The 19,975-nt window shown below is 36.3% G+C and overlaps 1 protein-coding gene across 1 annotated transcript in view; it reads left to right on the plus strand.

Annotated features, from left to right (window-relative positions):
• The window catches only part of GPR158 (G protein-coupled receptor 158), a 365,517-nt gene that overhangs the window by 260,941 nt on the left and 84,601 nt on the right, over positions 1-19,975 (plus strand). The window contains exon 5 of the mRNA XM_036880927.2: positions 15,544-15,612. Coding sequence (XP_036736822.2) covers positions 15,544-15,612 — 69 coding nt within the window. The remainder of the gene's footprint in view (positions 1-15,543; positions 15,613-19,975) is intronic.

Below are 19,975 nucleotides of genomic sequence, written 5' to 3' on the forward strand. Positions count from 1 at the left end.
ACTCACTCATATCAGAATTGAATTTAAGAACGCACTGAATGGCAAAATTGTTTATACCTAAGGAGAACAGAATCAGAATTTAACAACAGATTTCTAGACATCATTTTCAAAATAATTTTTATGTGCTCTGAGAAATGAGCAGGCATGTACATTTTATATTGTTTGGGTACATTTTCCTATAAACAGGGGTTTTTTTTGCCCATTTTATTGTGCTTTTTTTTTACTGTTAATTCTTTTTCATTTTGGTATCATTAATATATAATTATATGAGCAACATTGTGGTTACTAGATTCCCCCCATTATCAAGTCCCCACCACATACCCCATTACAGTCACTGTCCATCAGCATAGTAAAACGCTATAGAGTCACTACTTGTCTTCTCTGTGCTACACTGCCTTCCCCTTGCGCGCCCCCCCACTGATATTATGTGTGCTAATTGTAATGCCCTGTATTCCCCTTCTCCCTCCTTTCCCATCCATCCTCCCCAGTCCCTTTTCCTTTGGCAACTGTTAGTCCATTCTTGGGTTCTGTGAGTCTGCTGCTGTTTTGTTCCTTCAGGTTTTGTTTTGTTCTTATGCTCCACAGATGAGTGAAATCATTTGGTACTTGTCTTTCTCTGCCTCGCTTATTACACTGAGCATAATACCCTCTAGTTCCATCCATGTTGTTGCAAATGGTAGGATTTGTTTTCTTCTTATGGCTGAATAATATTCCATTGTGTATATGTACCACATCTTTATCCATTCATCTACTGATGGACACTTAGGTTGCTTCCATTTCTTAGCTATTGTAAATAGTGCTGCAATAAACATAGGGGTGCATGTGTCTTTTTCAAACTTGGATCCTGCATTCTTAGAGTAAATTCCTAGGAGTGGAATTCCTGGGTCAAATGGTATTTCTAACTTTAGTTTTTTAAGGAATCTCCATACTACTCTCCACAATGGTTGAACTAGTTTGCATTTCCACCAGCAGTGTAGGAGGGTTCCCCTTTCTCTGCATCCTCGCCAGCATTTGTTTTTCCTATTCTTTTCTATGTTGGCCATTCTAACTGGTGTGAAGTGATATCTCATTGTGGTTTTAATTTGCATTTCTCTGATGATTAGCAATGTGGAGCATCTTTTCATGTGCCTGTTGGCCATCTGAATTTCTTCTTTGGAGAAGGGTCTGTTCATATCCTCTGCCCATTTTTTTAATAGGGTTGTTTGCTTTTTGGGTGTTGAGGCATATGAGTTCTTTATATATTTTGGATGTTAACCCCTTGTTGGGTATGTCATTTATAAATATATTCTCCCATACTGTAGGATGCTTTTTTGTTCTGCTGATGGTGTCCCTTGCTGTACAGAAGTTTTTATCATGATGTAGTCCCTTTTGTTCATTTCTGATTTTGTTTCCCTTGCCTGAGGAGATGCATTCAGGAAAAAGTTGCTCATGTTTATAGTCAAAAGATTTTTGCCTATGTGTTCTTCTAAGAGTTTTATGGTTTCATGACTTACATTCAGGTCTTTGATCCATTTCGAGTTTACCTTTGTGTATGGAGTTAGACAATAATCCAGTTTCAATCTCTTGCATGTAGCTGTCTGGATTTGCCAACACCAGCTGTTGAAGAGGCTGTCATTTCCCCATTGTATATCCATGGCTCGTTTATCATATACTAATTGACAATATATGCTTGGGTTTATATCTGGGCTCTCTAGTCTGTTCCATTTGTCTATGGGTCTATTCTTTTGCCAGTACCGAATTGTCTTGATTACTAAACAGTTTATTCTTAAAGACTTGGACTTAACTTGAATTTTGATAGCTTTCAAAATAAACCAAAATTAATACTAATATAATAAGGTTTGCCTAAAGACACAGAGCCAGTATGCAAAACTCAGGTCATAAAGACTGTAAGAGCTTATAAATTTAGTTAACACCATGAGTGTGGTGTTCCTAGCCTTCCATGGAGCATGGGCAGAGAGCTCTGCACTTCTATCAGTTTCCTGCTCCCTTTCTTGTAGGACTTTCTTCAGTCTTTGCAAAGTGATCAAATAGATGTCAGTGAATGAAAAGTATGGAAGTGTCAGTGGGTTTAAATGTAAACTAATAGGATATGTAAATTAAGGTACAAATGGTACAAATACCAGAAAATAATGTAGTAATATTTTCTTTGCTACTTTACCTCATGTGTGGTAAGCCCTGCAAATTTGTGGCACAAGCTTCCTGCGATTTGAGGGGTAGTAAATGGCCTACTGATTTTTTTTATTTAAATATCATTGATACACAGTCTTACAATGGTCTTACATAAACAACACAGTGGTTTTAACATTCACCCATATTATCAAGTCCCCCTCACCATTGCAGTCACTGTCTATCAACGTGGTAAGATGCTGTAGTGTCATTACTTGAGTTCTCTGTACTGCACTGCCTTCCCTGTGACCCACTTACACTGGGATTGCCAATTATAGTGCCCCTTAATCCCCTTTTCCCTCTCCACCACCCTCCCAACTCCTCCCCTTGGTAACAGCTAGTTCCTTCTCCGTGTCTGTGAGTCTACTGCCATTTTGTTCCTTCAGTTTTGCGTTGTTTTTATACTCCACAAATGAATGAAATCATTTGTTATTTGTCTTTCTCTACCTGGCTTATTTCACTCAGCATGATACCCTCTAGATCTATCCATGTTGTTGCAAGTTGCAGGATTTATTTTGATTTGTGGGTGAATAATATTCCGTTGTGTATATGTACCACATCTTCTTTATCCATTCATCTACTGATGGACACTTAGGTTGCTTCCGTATCTTCGCTATTGTAAATAATACAGCGATAAGCAGAGGGGTGCATATGCTTTTCAAATCATGGTTCTTGTTTTCTTCAGGTAAATTCCTAGGGGCATATTACTGAGTCAAATGGTATTTCTATTTTTAGTTTTTTGAAGAAATTCCATATTGCTTTCCACAGTGATTGAACCATTTTACATTCCCACCAACAGTGTAGAAGGGTTTTCCTTTCTCCACATCCTCGCCAGCATTTGTTGTTCCTTGTCTTTTGGATATTGGTCATCCTAACTGGTGTGAGATGATATCTCATTGTGGTTTTAATTTGCATTTCCCTGGTGATCAGCGATGTGGAGCATCTTTTCTGTGCCTGTTACCCATTTGAATTTCTTCTTTGGAGAAATGTCTGTTCAGATCCTCCACCTATTTTTTAATCAGGTTATTTGGTTTTGGGGTGTTGAGCCATGTGATTTCCTTATATATTTTGGATGTTAACCCCTTATCTGATAAATTATTTATGAATATATTCTATCATACTGTAGGGTGCCTTTTTGTTCTGCTATTGGTGTCCTTTGCTAACAGGTTTTTAGTTTGATGTAGTCCCACTTGTTCATTTTTTATTTTGTTTTCCTTGCCTGAGGAGATAAATGGTCTATCAATTTTTATCTTTAAACACCTTAGTGTGAGTTTCAAAACCTTTATTCTTTATTAAGGTATAATTTACATAGAGCAAAATGCACTTAATTGTATAGTGCAGTGAGATTGACAAATGCATACACCCATGAAATCCACACCTTTATCAAGATGTAAAAGTTTCCAGTAGTTCTAGAAAGTTCCTCATGCTCCTTGCTAGTCAATCCCCACACCTCTCTCCACCCCTCAGCAGAGAGGACCACAGTTCAGATTCTTATCAATCACTGTAGTTTTGTCTGTTGTCTTTTGTGTCTGGCTTCTTTAATGTATACAGTTTATGAAATCTGTCTTAGTCATATGGATCAGCACTTTTCCCCCTTCTGTTTCTGAGTGATAATTCATTATATCACTATTATATAATTTGTTTACCCATTTCCCTGTTGGACGGATATTTGGGTTTTTGATTATTACAAATGAAGTTGCTGTGAACATTCTTGTACAAGTCTTTTTGTGATGCAATATTTTTCTTTCTTTTAGGTAAGTATCTACTAGTAGAATTGTTTGGTCCCAGGGAAGATGTATTTTTTACTTTGTAAGAGGCTGCCAAGCCATTTTCCAAAGTGGCTATAGAGTTTTAAGTTCTCGTTAGCAATGTATGGAAATTCCACTGCTCTCCATCTTCCATACATTTGGTCTTGTCAGTCTCTTTAATTATTAACAGTTATAGAAGATGTCTCATATGACCTTAATTTTTTCAGTCCTTTTGTGGAATTAGTGTTTTAAACTGTCCTGTATTTTAAAAGCAATGCAAGTATAATTTACAGGATTTGGAAAATATTGAAAAGTTTAAGTAATAATGCAAAAATCACCTCTAAGTCCTCAATATGGCATTTGAGAATATTTGATATTTAATATAAAAATATTTCCATGTATACATTATAATCATACACTCTTTTGTCATTAAATATACCCCAAAACCTTGCATTTTATGACACCATATTATTATACCATAGACTATATAATAATTTGTTTTACCATTTGTCTACTTTTTTGGGATATGGATTATTCCTAATTTTTTTCCCAGTATGAATAATACTGTGTATGAAGCATTCTTATGCATCTTGTGTATAATTCACATTATTTTCTTAGACTATTGTGCTATCTGATAGACCATTGTGCTATCTCGTTCCCAGTCTTCAGAGTTCTTATTTCTTTTTCTTATTTCATTGTAATTAATAGAAATTCCAGAGAAATGTAAAGTCCCAATGTTAGTATCAGGCATCCTTATCTTGTGCCTTCTTTTAAGAAGAATGCCTGCCTCACCACTAACACTTGGCAGTTTATTTATGGTAGATGTTCTTTCTGCAAGAAAGTGATCCTTACAAATGCTGCTTTCAGCATTCATTTCAGTCATGATAAGTGTGCCGTGCATGGAAGTGTTGAGTGCAGTAAGCATAAAGCAGGAAACCTCACCCAGTTTCCCATGAAATGCCTGTGTCTGTCACCGTGCCTGATAGAAAGAAGGCACTCACGAATACCTTTATTGTGTGAAGTCAGTGAAACTACCATCTGAGGAATGAAGTGAAGTGAGCCAAATGAGGGTCAAGGAGGGAGGGAGACATAGGCCAGTGTGAGGGAGCAGGGTGAGCTCTGGAGCCCTTGGTGGGGGGCCACTGCATTTGTAGGACTGAAAAGTGGCGGGTTGGCTGAAGCCTGGTGAGCACTGGATGGGGCTGAGGAGGACACAGCGGATGTGTGTACAGGGCTCTCTCACCATGTTTTGACTGTTGTAGCTCCCAAGAAAATGATAACTTCAATTGACACTAAATGTCCTCTTTCATGTTTTTAACCTTGACATTTCACATTGACAAATATTGGCGTTGCATTTCTTTTCTTTTTTTTTGCTTTAACAGATAATTTGTTGTTTATTCTCTTTTTCTCTGGACTTACTTTCTCCCATCTTCTCTTCCTTTTTACTTTCACTTATCCTCCTGCCCTTCCTAAATATAAGTGCTTACTACATGCCAGATGATATTTGAATAACTCTCCTCTTGAAGCTTGTAGTTAACTCTCTTGTAAACAGACACTAATTTGATTGTATTTTGATGTTTCTGACCCAGCCTGTTTCTTCCATTCCGTCCCTCCCTTCCTTCTTCCCTTTCTTTGTTGGCATTTAGGAATTATGGTTGATTATTACTTAAGTAACAAATGAATACATTGTATTGTACAAAATTAACACACAAAACAATAAGTGAAAGCCCCCTGTTTCCTCTCACTTCTACTTCTCGTCCCAGAAAATACATACCATCAAAGGTGTGATACTTATGTGTACACCTATATCATGCCTTTTGCTAATAAATGTTTTTTATTAAAAAAATTTTTCTAAGAAGTCCTTGGAGCTCTTTCCCTGCCTGCCTATATATGTGTGTCTTAATTAGTTTTTAAATAGCTGCATAGTATCACGTCACACAGATAAACTACAGCTTGTATTCTCTGCTATTGACATGCTCCTGTTGTCTCAAGTTTCTCACCAGTGCTCTGGCAAACCTGGGGAATATGAGGTCGTGCAAACCTGCACATAGTCCTTAAGGATAAAGCCCCTAGAAGTGAAGTTGTTGGTTGGTTATAATGTTAATTATAGACACTTAAAATTTTGATAGCCACTTCAAAACTACATCCTCAGAGGCTTCAGTCAGTTTGTCTTCCTGTCATACAAATGCCTATTTTCTAGTTTTCTAACCAGAGATCGACATTATCAGTCTTTTTAATTTTTTCTAGCTAGCTGATGGGTTAAAAATGAAGTAATGTGCATTCGTATACTTTCTTGACTACTCTCAAGGATGAGTACTTTTTACATTTTTATTTCTGTTTGTGTGCTTTGAATTCCCTGTTCATGGCAGGGTTGCAATTTCTGTTTCACATGTGTCTTTATGTGTTGGCAGGGGGTTAATAAAGGTTGTTTCAGGAGCCACTATCCAGATGCTATTTTAAATGACAGCTTTACAAAGTCGGATTTTGAAAGTGATAGGGGCAAAGTTGAGTGGTACCACTATATAATGTCAGCTCTGTCAATTTCCTTTGGCAACTTTTTTAACCTTTCTAAATGTCAGGCTCCTCGTTTATTAAGTGAGGATAATAATGGTACCTACTCTTTGTTGTGAGGGTTAAGTGTTTTTATTAGTGTTAATTAATATAAAGTGCCTAGAATAATAGCTGGTACAAAAATTCTCCTGTCATCATTAATATTGTCATCATTGTTATTCCTTCCACTTTTATTATCAACATTTTGTTAAATGTTGTCATCAATAGGGAAAAATGCCATTGAATGAGCTAACTAGCAATACTAGATATAATTCTAGGTCCCTGTTTGCCAAGTACATTGGTTCTGGATTTACCCTTTCCCCCTAGTTGGCTTTCTTATTCCCAAAATTTATGCAATTGTATCTCTCACATGGTCTTAGAAATGTAACCAAAAAAAGAAACAAAACTCCAGTAAAATTCCTGGGGTGGAAGACAGCTGTTGTTCTGGACCTTGCCATCACGCCTGCACAGCAGGACTGAAAACCTAACCCATAATGAAAGCCAGATTTCAAAGGCACACTCCTTATTATACCAACCTCGGCTTCAAAGAAAGGAACGAATAAAGGGAAGCGAACCTACTCACTTAGTGTGCCCTAAGCGAAGACTATGTGGGTGCACTGAGGCTCAGACATGTGGTAGTTGTGATTAGGTAGACTTACACTTGAAGGGATTTAAATGCACAACTGGAAATAACAGACTTTTGAAATATGAATTGCTTCCTTAAAAAAAAATAACTCCCACAGAAGATGAAGGTGGAGATGATGGAGTCCTTTTCATTCCTAAAAGGAACCTCACTTCCCAGTTTTGAGTGTAGATACCTTGGTTTGTTTCCATATGGGCACAGTCTCCGAGAAAACAGTCGTAGACAGTGATACTTGGGAACACCAGAAGAACCACTGTGCTAACAACCTCACTCTTAACTTTCAAAGTTCAAGATCTCTGCCTTGGTTTTAAGTGTTGACTATTTGTTTTATCTTCCAAGTTCTATCTGGAGGAGCAACCATTAAATTATTATTAATTACTAACACCCCAATTGACATTTATTATATCTCTTTTGTCTATAACTAGTAGGTAAGACTAAGGCATAAAAGGAATTAGAAGTTGGGGATTGGGAGGGATGAGGGAATTATTTTGAGACATGTGCATCATTTGAAGATGGCAGGCCTGGATAAGGTGACAGAAAGGGAGATGTGATGGTGTTGGTGGTCTGAAGTGGGAGATTAGGGCAGAAGAGGACAATAAATACAGGGGAAGGCATCTGTGAGAAACCTGAGAGGACAGTGCCTTCACTTTTGTTTGTCCAGTTCTGCCTCCACTCCCACCTGCTCTGCCCACTTTTACCCCTAAGAATCCAAGAATTAGTAGTGTATTAGACTAAATAAACAGATGGTTTCTTCTGTTTCCCTCCTCTCTCCTTTCTCTTCCTTTTCCTCTTCCTCTTCTTATGAAGATTTTGATTGTTTTAACTTACTCTCTAAATCAGAGAGGAGCCCATGAATTAAAAGTGGAAAATTTCCTTTCCATTTGAATATGGATCATCATGCATGCTGCTTTTAGGTTTAACTTTTTCATTCATTTATTGAGACAACTGGTTGACAAAATTTGTGGATCCTGGAAAATACCAAAAGTAAAACCATAAATATTTCATAAAGCCCACTTCTTTTATGTCTAGCCTACATATGTATAACTCAGAACTACTTTGACTGCAAAATAGGTAATTGATTACCATTAACCAGGATGGAAAATATGAAAAGAAAAACAGATTGGAAAATTAGCTTTCCTGAGGTGTCTTTAGGTCATTCAGGTAGAACTGCCTTATAGGCAAGTGAAAATAGGGGTCCAGAGCTCCAGACCTGAAGGTACAGATATGGAGTCATTAGTTTATAAAATCTTCAAAAATTGATTACTTCTAGAAAACTGCTTTAATCATAGTTCAATTTTTGATGAGGTTAAGCACAATTGCTTTTAAAAAATCTATTACATTGTAAAACTTTTTTCAAGTTTTTGGTTTTGTAACATTGTTTGAACTTTGCAATAATTCTCTACTGTCAAATTTCTGCATATACTTAAATATTTCTCTTACAGCTTTCTGAGTTTATAGTCAAATCCTAATGCATTTGTATAATATATTTTAGAGCAAAGAGTGACTATTGTGATAGTTAGGATCCAACACAGAGAAGACTAATTAAAACACCCCCTCAGTGTGACCTTTTTGAATTCTCTATGAAGAGTTAGCATTTATTATCTAATTAAAACTTATGAATTTATTATTTGAAAATCTTTCCTGAACCATGTTCATAATATAAGATACAAAACTCTTAAATATCAAGGTAATTATTTAATTGCAAACATGATTTCCTAATGAAATTAAGAACAACTGAAACAGCAGAATTTAGTAAAACAAATGGTTAGAATTGACAACCTAAATGTAAACAGGGTGTGAGTTAATTAATAATTACCTCCACTTTTTTTCACTTTGTCTTTTGACAAACAAGTTTAAGAATGATGCACTCCATGTGGACTGAATTCTATAACACCTGTCTCACGGGTCTTCTTAGTGCTCCCAAATGTAGGGAACATGAGAATCCAGTTTAATCCATGTAATTTGGAAATGGTTACACTGTTTTAGAGATTGACTTTTGCATTCCTATCTCCAATGTCTTTGCATCTAAGTAGTAGTTGTTTTCCCACAATTCTTTATAATCCACCTTTGTGTTTTACCTGTCAGATATAATAGTGCTTTTTAAAATTTCTGAACTGCTTACTCTTCTTGCAAATTGGGTGCATCTCTTACACCTTATTAAATCATCTATTGATTTATTCACAGAAATGCTCATCATATTTGTTTGTACATTGGCAAAGGTCATCTCAGAATTGAAACTTTTTGTGTTTATGTGAAGTATAAAATAAGGAACATAAACAAGTCTTGGAACGTTTAGACTATCTCCAGATACCAAACTACAAAATGTCTCTTTCTTTTACACTTTGTCTAGTCATTCCGTACACTTTCAAACATGCTACAGAGGACAAATAACATGTTAAAGAGAAGCTTAGCAGTTCTGAGCAATTCTGTTCATATTCTCACATTTTTTTTGCAGTTTAAGAAGACTGAGAAAATACTGGTGTTATCTAGCTAACATTTGATGGGTTCTATTGCCTATGTCTGAGCAGCACTTTAAAATAGTTACCTTGCAGATCATAGTTTTCAACATACCAAATTTAAGAAGAAAAAGACTTTCTGACATTAGACGATGTTCAAATGATGAGGAAAGATTGTTCAGATCTGTTGCCACTCAGCAATCAGGTGAAACTGAGCAACGACTTGTGAAACCTCTTGAATTTCTCCAAGTACAAAATACATTTATGTTTAAAAATTGACAACAAACTGATATTTGAGTTTATCTCAGTGCAACAAAGATTTTTTATTTACTGATTTTTATTTTAAAAATAGGCAAAGTATTTTATCTCATTACTGCCAAATTTAAAAATACTTAATATTTCATATTTTGATCATTCCACTACAGTTTTTCATGAAGGGGAATTTGTTGTTCTTTCAGTGACCTACTTTTAATTTGAAGATATCAATCTCAGTAACTTTTAATTCAATAGTTGAAGTCTAAGCAATGACATGTTGTGTTTCAATAATTTCCTGACACTTTATTTAAGTATTTACAGCACTCCTCAAGGTAATATCTTTTTCTGTAATAGTTGAGTCTGTGCCATTCACTTGTGTAGGCTCAAAGAACTTATCTCTATTATGTGAAATATGAATTACTCTATTTATTAGTATTGAAAGGAAAAGGGAATTGAGGGTTGCAAACATCACAGAGAGGTAAAAGTTTTTCTTTTTATGCCTAGAAACCACAGGAAAAATGAGGGCAAGTAAGGACATCATCCTAGTGTCATGTTTGCAGGAGAGAGGGCCTGAGGAGTGGGAAGAAGTCTGATAGGAAGTACTTTGGTGTTCAGTTGTTTTGGACTTTAAGCACAGGGGATGAGCTTGACTGAGTAAAGAATACCCAAAATGTTCCCTCTCGGGCATCTAAGTTATACTGCACTTCAGCAACTGCAGTGGGAATCTGTACCTTGGAGTTATAAAACCAAGCAGTGAACTTTTGGAAAACAAGGCACTGGGGGGAACACTCACATTATCTGAAACAAATCACAGCAAGTGGGCAAGCATCTCCTGAAACTCCTGCAGAAGCAACCATGAGATATTTCTGCCCAGCAATAAATGGTGAATCTTTAATAATAATGAATGACTTGTTCTTTCTAATTTCACATATACAAAATTCTGATTTTTCTTTTTATTTACTGTGCTGCACTGTTATAAAGAATATGAAACTATGTATACATTACCCTGACCTTTATCCTTGGATAAACTTATTTTTCCAAAAGGTCTTAAACAGATCCACTGCAGACTATCAAACCATATGAAAATGGGCTTTCTTCTGAAGTCTTAGAAATTAGAAAGAATTCCTAGTTAAGGCAATGTGATGATTTCTTTTAATGTTTTACATCAAACTGTTGGGAATTTTTAATTAATTACTAAATTTTTTTACTGACCTCTGAGCGAAACCCCCTTACTTGTAGTTTACTTGTAATACTCTAGTAGTGCTACATGTTTTTGTTATTATAATATTACATATAGTTCTGTTCCTTTGGGTAAGAAAATGGCTGAGGGTCAGATTGGCTGTACAGAGAAATTCACACTAACTTGGGCATCAGCTGCTGTGGATGATGGGACCTTGATCTGTCCCTCGTCAGCTGAGTGACTAATAGTCTGGTAACCTCCCTTCCTTAATCTGCCTGTGAATAGTGATGAACTCCATTGACTGAGCTCCTGCTCTCTGCTAGGCAGCATTATCGCTGATCTTTATAACAGTTTTGCCAGGTAGGCATCATTACACCCATTTTATAAATGAAAAAACTGAAGCTCAGAAGGTTGAGCAGCTTGCCCAAGGTCATACAGCTAATGCTGAGATTCTAAAGCCCATGGTTTGATTCCATTCATTTATAATTCTCTGAGTTACATATATTTCACTTTAGGAATCTCTTTCCTAACCATATTCCTCTGTTTTGTTGTACCCTCTTTATTGCTGATAATTCTTCTGAAAAACTAAAATTGAGTTTAACTGACCACATTTTTGGCAATTGTTACTTGACAAATTTTTTTCTAAATCTGATCGGTATTACAGTATTTCATCACAGATCTTCTTACAGCAAATGGATTGCATGTAGTCTGACAAACTGGATGTGATCTGTTCTCTTCCATTTATGTAAACGTAAATAAAATTATTGAAAAATAGTGTCATCTTACCTCTAAATGTTAGGATTCTCTTCAGGACCATTTTTACACCTTGCTTCTAATTTATTACCATGTGATTATTTCATCAGGTGTTTGTAATGTTTCATTTGTAATCTCCCTATCTATCCATGGGTTTCTCTATAGAAATAGAAGAATTAAAAGAAAAAGTACAGCTCATGAGTCTATTCTCCTGCTAGTAAGGCTAATTCTTTTTTAAATGATACAGATTTATAGACTCTGGGCTTGTCATTCAAACCTATGCCAGTCCATTCTTTTCAGAATCTAATTCTGTTGCTTTCTTATGTTTGCGTCCATGCCCAGAGGTTCCCTTTGTAATAGAAAGACACTGTAATTGCCGTAAGGCTGAAGAAATTGGCTGTGATAAAAAATAGCTGCACTGTTTTAGCAGGTTATCCATTAATTTCCCCAGTGGTTAAAAATGTTTAAAAGTGTAAGTGAAGTAGTTGGTCCCTGCAGAATCAAAGAAACAACTACAAACCATTTTAATTATGTTTAAAACTTCAGACTTCAGCATTCTTATCATCTTACTACTTCTGGTGACTTCACTTCCTTCAGGTGCTTAACTTCCTAAGCGAATCTGTGTGGCAGCTACAGCCATGCTTCATCTTCACCTCTGCACTTTGCATCCAAGCATTATGGAATATAGAAATTGACTTTGACATACTTTGATAAAATTGGTGTCAGATTAGGCCTTTTCTTTGGTCTATAGGTTTGATATCTGGCTGTCATAAACGGTCATTAGTTCTAAAAGTTTAAAAAATGAGGAAGGTAGGAGGGAGTAGAGTGAGGTGGAATCTGCTCATCTCTATTGTAAACTCTGAAATTATATTGATTAGGCTTTATGGATTCTAATCCAAAGAGTGAGGCTCAATAACTACCTCCAGTTTTATATGCACAAAAAATACTGTTTGGTCATTTTATACATGTAGCTGGTACTGAATAAGAACTTATTAAATAGATATTAGTTAGGAAGGGCTTTGGTTAGACTTCTTTATATATGCCCCATCATGTAATTTTCTAATAGTTGAGTTGACACATTTTAGATTATTTTTCTTTAGTTTTATTGTCTAATTATTAAAAATGTATGACTACAATGTATAACTACATCTCCAAAGGACTTAAAAATATTTCCAGATAAGTTGATCTATCCTCAAATCCATCTACTTCTCCAGAAAAAAGAAGTCATTGTTATCATCTTGTTACGTAGCCTCAAGACCTGTATTTGGTGTATTTGTAATATGTAGAAAATGTATGTTGTTGATTTGCTGATATGTGTTTTATGTAAATAGTATCACACTGTGTTGCTGATCATCTTTCAAGAAAGTTTCTCAAGCGTTTCCCAGTTAACTCTGGGTAAAAAGAGTTCCATACCACTATTTCTATATCCAGCCAAACTGAGAAGGAGGTGAAATTTTTTCTTGGCCTCTATTATTTTGCTTGTTATCTCTCTCTTGAACTTAAGTCAGTTTATTACTTACAGTACTTGCATATTAATCCTTGGCACCAAATGCAAAATAAAAGACTTTGTTCTAGTTAAAAGAACTTTCATTACCAGTAAGACAATGGGGAAATGTTGTAGGAAGCATGAGATTTATTCTTTGCCCCTGAAGGCCCACTCTTAGGTATCTGCCCATTCTCTGAGGCCATGAAGCCAACTCAGCCCAAGACTATTTTAAAAGGAAATGTGCACATTTTGAATAAGCCTTACATTTGATTATGGAACCACTTGTCAGAGTTCCAGTTTATAATTTGAAATCACAAGCTCCTCTGCTCAGCCTGGAGCAAGGCAATGAAGGCCAGGAAGATTGTCCAGCATTTCCAAACAGAAAGGAGACAGGTTATTTGCTGAAAGAATACATGAAAGCATGACCACTACTACTGTTTTTATATAGTAGTGATGGTTTTAATGGAGCTAAAAATCTACTGGCCCTAAGAAAAGAACTGCTGTGTTCCCTACCTCCAGGCTTGTGACCCTCTCTAGGGGCATTTTGGATTCCAAGCATTGAAAAAAATGTTGACTGCTACTTATATATAACTCTGTGTTTTTCAAATTCATCATCATTGTGCTGTTTCCAACCTTGAAGAATACATACCTACTTACTAAGTATCAGGCACGATGCTAGCCATTTTGTGTACTGCATTTTTTCTCACACCTCTCAGATTTAATAAAGCAAAGATTAGGACACCCATTTTATAGGTGAGGCCATTGACATTCAGGGTCACTAACTCAAAGCAGTTGTTTGATAATTCAAACTGAGATAACCTTAAGTCCAATCTGTCTTTTCATTAAACCTTTTAGTTTCTTATACCTTTTTATCAAACAATATTTCATACATTGTTTTACAAGCAATCCTGTATAATACTTGAACCCTCTTAGTGTCATTTTTTGGTGAAAGTTTAAAAAAACTACAGAATATTTATAATTGGATATGAATGTAATTTGCCATCTTAGGAATTCTATCAGCAAAAACCTATTTAAAGGCTTGCTGATAGAAATTTTCTTTTCACCAAAAGCATCTGCTAGCTAAAATAATGACCAATAGTGAGAAGCCACTCAGTCAAATCTGTTCACCGACTAAACCTGTTTTTCCATTTCCAAATTCTTAGAATAATGAAAACCCTGAGTTCTTTGGAGGGATTATTACATAAAGTATTCCTCTTTGTCTAACAGTGTCCTACCAGTGTTTTGAAGAGGAATTAGAATTTTCTTTGTCCGTCTATCCAGTTATCTAACATTTTATTTTTTTAATGTAATGGGTTCTTGTGGTTTAGCTTTGTAGCTTTTGGTTCTTGCAAAATTAATTGCTAGTACTTCCAATTATTTTCCTGTTGAGATAGCACATTTGCACTTTCTATAATTTGTGTGTACATTTTATGTTTCATTAAGTGGAAACAGGGGTGCTCTAGTAAGACCTATTTCTGTGTTTGTATTCTCAACTGATATTTACTCCATACTGATATATGAGCTCATCTAAGCAAAATTCATTATCAAAGAAAAGATTGATTGTTTGGTCTTTTATTTCTTGCCACAACTCTAAACTAAGCATTTTGCTTTGGGACAATAATGCTATTTTTACTCTAACAAAATATGTTAAGATTTTAAGTGTACTTATGCTTAGCAACCCTTAAATAGTCAGAAAATTTATTTGAAAATCAACTTATTCTTTTGATTTTTGAGTTAAGAGTAAGCATGTTTCCAAGGTGAGATACCTCTTATTTAATGTGATTAATAACATTCACATAGTGGAGCTCTGTTGGTGAGTTTTGGGGACTGTATTTTGACATGGTGGGAGATACATCACTGAGATGCCAAGACCTTGTGCATATGTGTGTCTTATCCCGAGACCATCCTGCAGGTATTCGTGAAATAGTTTAGGGATAGTGTTCAGTATGCACTGTGGCTGATGTTTCAGAAATACAAGATCTATGCGTCTGTGAATTTCTTGGATTGAACAGATCTTCTAAATAGTATTCTCAGCTGCTCAGACTGTTCAGTGATTCACATTTTACAGAACAAATTCCAAGAAACCACTGGCAGTATCATCAAGTCTACCACCACCTTAATAGTCTGTCTTTGTGCACGTTTCAGTTACGTCCTCTGTCTGAAATGCTAGCCACTTTTCACTTATTTTCCCCCAAAGTATCTGTTCTACTGCTTGAGGCATTGTTATAACAGCATTAATTCTTCCATGCCTAGAAATGTAAATTAACAATGACATTTTCTTTTTTACTTTCTTTCTTTTTTTTTAGAGCATCAGGGCATCGGGCCTTATCCTGTTGGAAACAATCCTTTTTGGGTCTCTGCTTCTGTACTTCCCAGTAAGTAACATAATTATATTTTTTAAATAGCCATTTAAAAAATTTGTTTAGGCAGTAATTATATATATAAAATATATGACTTATTCATATATCTGTATACAAGTTTATATATCTACAACATATATGATAGTATATAATATATAGTAATACATATAATTGATACAGATAATATAACAAGGGCTTTATAGATAGTTAAGCTCTGGGATCTTACCTGTTGGGTGACCTTAGACAAGTTGCTTAGCATTTCTAAACTTTGGTTTCCTCTTATAAAATGGAATTAATTTTACTGTTCTTCCCAAACTTGTGAGGAGGGTTAAGTGAGCTAACATGTAGTAGGCATGCATGGTGTGTATACTCGGCTTACACAGATAAATATGCATCTTCTTCCACCTCTATCTGATTCAGAACCATGAAACATACTAACTAGCTAATGCTGGAAAATTCCAAATGGTTACACAGAAAAATAAACTCAATAAATATATGTGTAGTACTAGTGGCATAGATAATCATAGTAGACTCTTCCTGTCACACTAGTAACATGCTTCACCAGAAGATAAGTACTGATTTCACTAATTCAGTTCAACCAACTTGTGTTCAATGGTTACTGTGTCAAGTTCAGTACTAATCTGGGAATACTCTTTGGTCGAGCAAAACTTCATTTCTGCTGTCAAGAAGTTTACAGATTCAGAGGAGGCAATGAGGAAACACGGGCAATATAATGTGACGACAGCTAAGAGTAGGAAGGGCAGGTGTTCTGGAGGCACTCGGGAGAGAGACCTTCCCGAGTCTAGGGAATAAAATGTGCATGATGGATCTGAAAGATGAGTAGATGCTACAGAAGGAAAAGGTAGGACTTCCAAGACACCATATTCTTTCCTCTTCTCCTCTCACCTCACTAGCTGCTCCATTTCAGCCTTCCTGGCTGATTCTTAATCTTCTTTCCCACTTCTTAAAACTTGGGTGACTCAGGACACAGTGCTTGTAGCTTTCCTTAATCTTCATCCTCCCTTGGTGACCTCATTTAGCCTCAAAGCTTTGAAAGCTCTTTATATTGCAATGATTCCCACTGCTGTTATCTCCAGCTCCAAGGTTATATCTCCTTTCCCCTGAGCTCAAATTCATGTTCAGCTGCATACTCAACAACTCCTCTTGAAGGTCCAACAGAACCCTTATATGTTCTTAACTGAGAGACTGTTCAGATCGTAGTTGACAGTGTAGAAGTAAGTATTCTGTATTCCCCATCAGTCTCCCTGTCTCCATTGACTGCAACTCCTGCTACTGGGGCCAAAAACCTGGGAGTCATCCTGGACAACTCTCTTTCACATCCACCAGAAAACCCTTCAGAACATAACAAGAATCCAAGTACTCCCCAGTACGTTCACTGCTACCACTTTGATCTAAACGATCACCTCCATCACACTGTCACCTCTTCTGATTGTTGTCTTAGTCTCCTCCTGGCCTCTCTTCCTCCCGGCTTACCTCCTGTCATCTGCCTACTTTCAAAACACGAGCCAGTTTTAATGCCAAAGTTAGATCATGGCACCCCTCTTCTCAAAACTCTCCAACGGTTCCCCATTTTACTTAGAGCAAAAGCCAAAATCCATAGATTGACCTCCAAGGTGCAACATGATTTGGATCCTGCCCAGTTCCATTACCTCATTTTCTAATCCTCTTCCCACACACAGTGTTTACAAGCATTCTTAATCTATTCAAGTTTTTCTGCTACTTAAAGTTGATTTTATATTTCTCCTTAAGATAGAAATTACTTATAGTGGTTTTTAATTTTTCCTTAAAATCTTCCATATTGTTTTCTAATTTACTAGCGAAGAGTTATACTTTACAATTAATAATAGGATCAATATGATAATAATATGATAATACAAAGACTGTTGATCATGCCTGGTACTGTTCCTGTATGAATGGCATGCTGTGCAGCATAACATTTTATCTTCCCCATAAAATGACCAGATGGGTATTTAACCACAGACATAGAATCACCCAATTAGAAAGTGAAAGACCTGGAATGACTTTAGTATCTAGATAATAATGATCTTAATCATCTGAATATCTGTTTTTCTAGCTGCCATCATCTTTTTACTAAATCTCTGCTATTTTAATATACATTTTCTACCTGGTAGCCAAAGGGATATTTATAAATGTCAAGTCTAATCTGTTACCACTTCTGTAGCTTCCCAGTATTCTTAGGATACAGATCAAAACTCACAGCATAGTTTATGATGTTACGTACAAAAGGTCCTTGCCCACCTCCCCAGCCTCATCTCATACCATTTTCTCCTCATTTTCACTGCCTGGTTTCCCTGACCTTTCAATTCTTAAATAAGACACAATCTCTCATGTGGTGAGCATAATAATGACCTCCCAAAATGTTCACAGTCCTAATCCCTGGAACATGTGACTATGTTCCCTCACATAGAAAAGGGACTTTGCAAATGTGATTAAGTTAAGAATTTCCAGATGAGGAAATATCCCAGACTGGCTAAGTCCCAAGGGTCCCCAGTGAAAAAGAGAAGCAGAAGAGACAGAACCAAAGGGATGGAGTCATGAGAAAGATCAGACCGGCTGTTGCTGACTTTGAAGATGGATAAAGGAGGCTGCAAGCCAAGGAATGCAGACGGCCTCTAGAAACTGGGAAAGGCAAGGAAACAGATTCTCCCCTAGAGCCTTTCAAAGAAACACCTTTATTTTAGCTCCATAAGATCCATTTTGGACTTCTAATTTCCAGAACTGTGAGATAATAAACCTGTGTTGTTTCAAACCTCTAAGTTTGTGGTAATATGTGACCGCAACTTCAGGAAACTATCACCCCTTCAGTCACAGGACCTTCTCACATGCTTTTCCTGCCATTCTGGAGTCCTCCTCTGTTTGTCCCACCCCCATCTCACCACTTCTTTTGCCTGATTAACAACTAGTCATCCTTTACATTGTTACTTAAATACCACTTTTCAGGAAAGCTTTCCTTGACCACCCAGTCTGAGTCAAATTCTTTGTAAGTTCTCATGACAGCCCACCTTCTTTCTTGACAACACTGTCTCTGTCGGTGTCAAAAATACAGTTATTTGATTAACTTCATCCTGAGAGACTGCAGTTCTGTGGGAGCAAGGGCTTGTTTCCAGCTCTCACCATCGCACCTGCAGCACTTTGTCTGTTGCCTGTCACTGTAGTGGGCACACAGTAAATATGCAGTGAATAAGTGAATGTGATTATACTTGGATGAATTCAGAACTGTACCCCAAACTAGTGGCTATTCAAGTATCTTCCAAAGAATCTGCTTGATTGTGTACAGCTAAGAATGATGGTCCATATTTATATTACTTTATTTAGTGTTTACAGCTAGGCAGTAAAACACTTTTGAATGTTATTTTGAAGTGTTGACAAAAGTTTGGTTTATTTGTATTTAAAAGGTTCATACTTACTCAAGTAGTCTTATTAATGAGCATGGGCCTAAAATCTATAAAAGTATTTTGAAATCTCTTAAATAGAAGAAATACTCTAGAAAAGAACATTTGAAAGAAGAGTACTTGTTAAGCTGCTAAATGTTCAAAGCAGTTATTAGAGATTAACAACTAGTCATCCTTTACATTGTTACTTAAATATCACTTTTCAGGAAAGCTTTCTTTGACCGCCCAGTCTGAGTCAAATTCTTTGTAAGTTCTCGTGACAGCCCACCTTCTTTCTTGACAACACCTATCTCTGTTGGTGTCAAAAGTGCAGTTATTTGATTAACATCCTGAGAGACTGCAGTTCCGTGGGAGCAAGGGCTCCAACTTTCATTGACTGAGATCCACTTTTGAAAGATGTCTGATAGGCCTGTACATATGATGATACCAGATACAGAGAAAAAGAGAGGAGAAAAATGAAAATTTAAAGGAATATAAAAACAGCACCTCTGCTTAATGATTCTAATATGCCTGAAAGGAAAAAATAATCAGAAAAGAAGACTTACCAAACAAATTCTGTCCAACAGAAAAACATTAGGATACCTCATAATGTTGACTAGCTATTGCATCTTTCATAACATAAATGCTTTCTGTAACTGCCTGAGATATTAATAGGTAGCTCCAAGTTCATACTGTGTACCTTGGTTTTAAATAAGTTTCAGTGTTCATACTCTAAAGGTAGAAGATGCCAAATTATTTAATGAAGATTTGAATATAGCAGAAGATACAGGGGGAGAAAGATTAAAATGTACTATTGATCGGGTCTGGAGAGGAATGAAATTTTAATTTACATGAGAGAATGGAAGATGTTGTATCAGAAACTGATAGTAAAGTCTTGGGCTGTGTAGAGTCTATATATAATGTGCATGGGTGCACATGCTTTAAGCATTCTTGACAAGAAGGGT

Source organism: Manis pentadactyla, chromosome 3 (assembly GCF_030020395.1).
Source record: "Manis pentadactyla isolate mManPen7 chromosome 3, mManPen7.hap1, whole genome shotgun sequence".
NCBI classification, from domain to species: Eukaryota; Metazoa; Chordata; class Mammalia; order Pholidota; family Manidae; genus Manis; species Manis pentadactyla.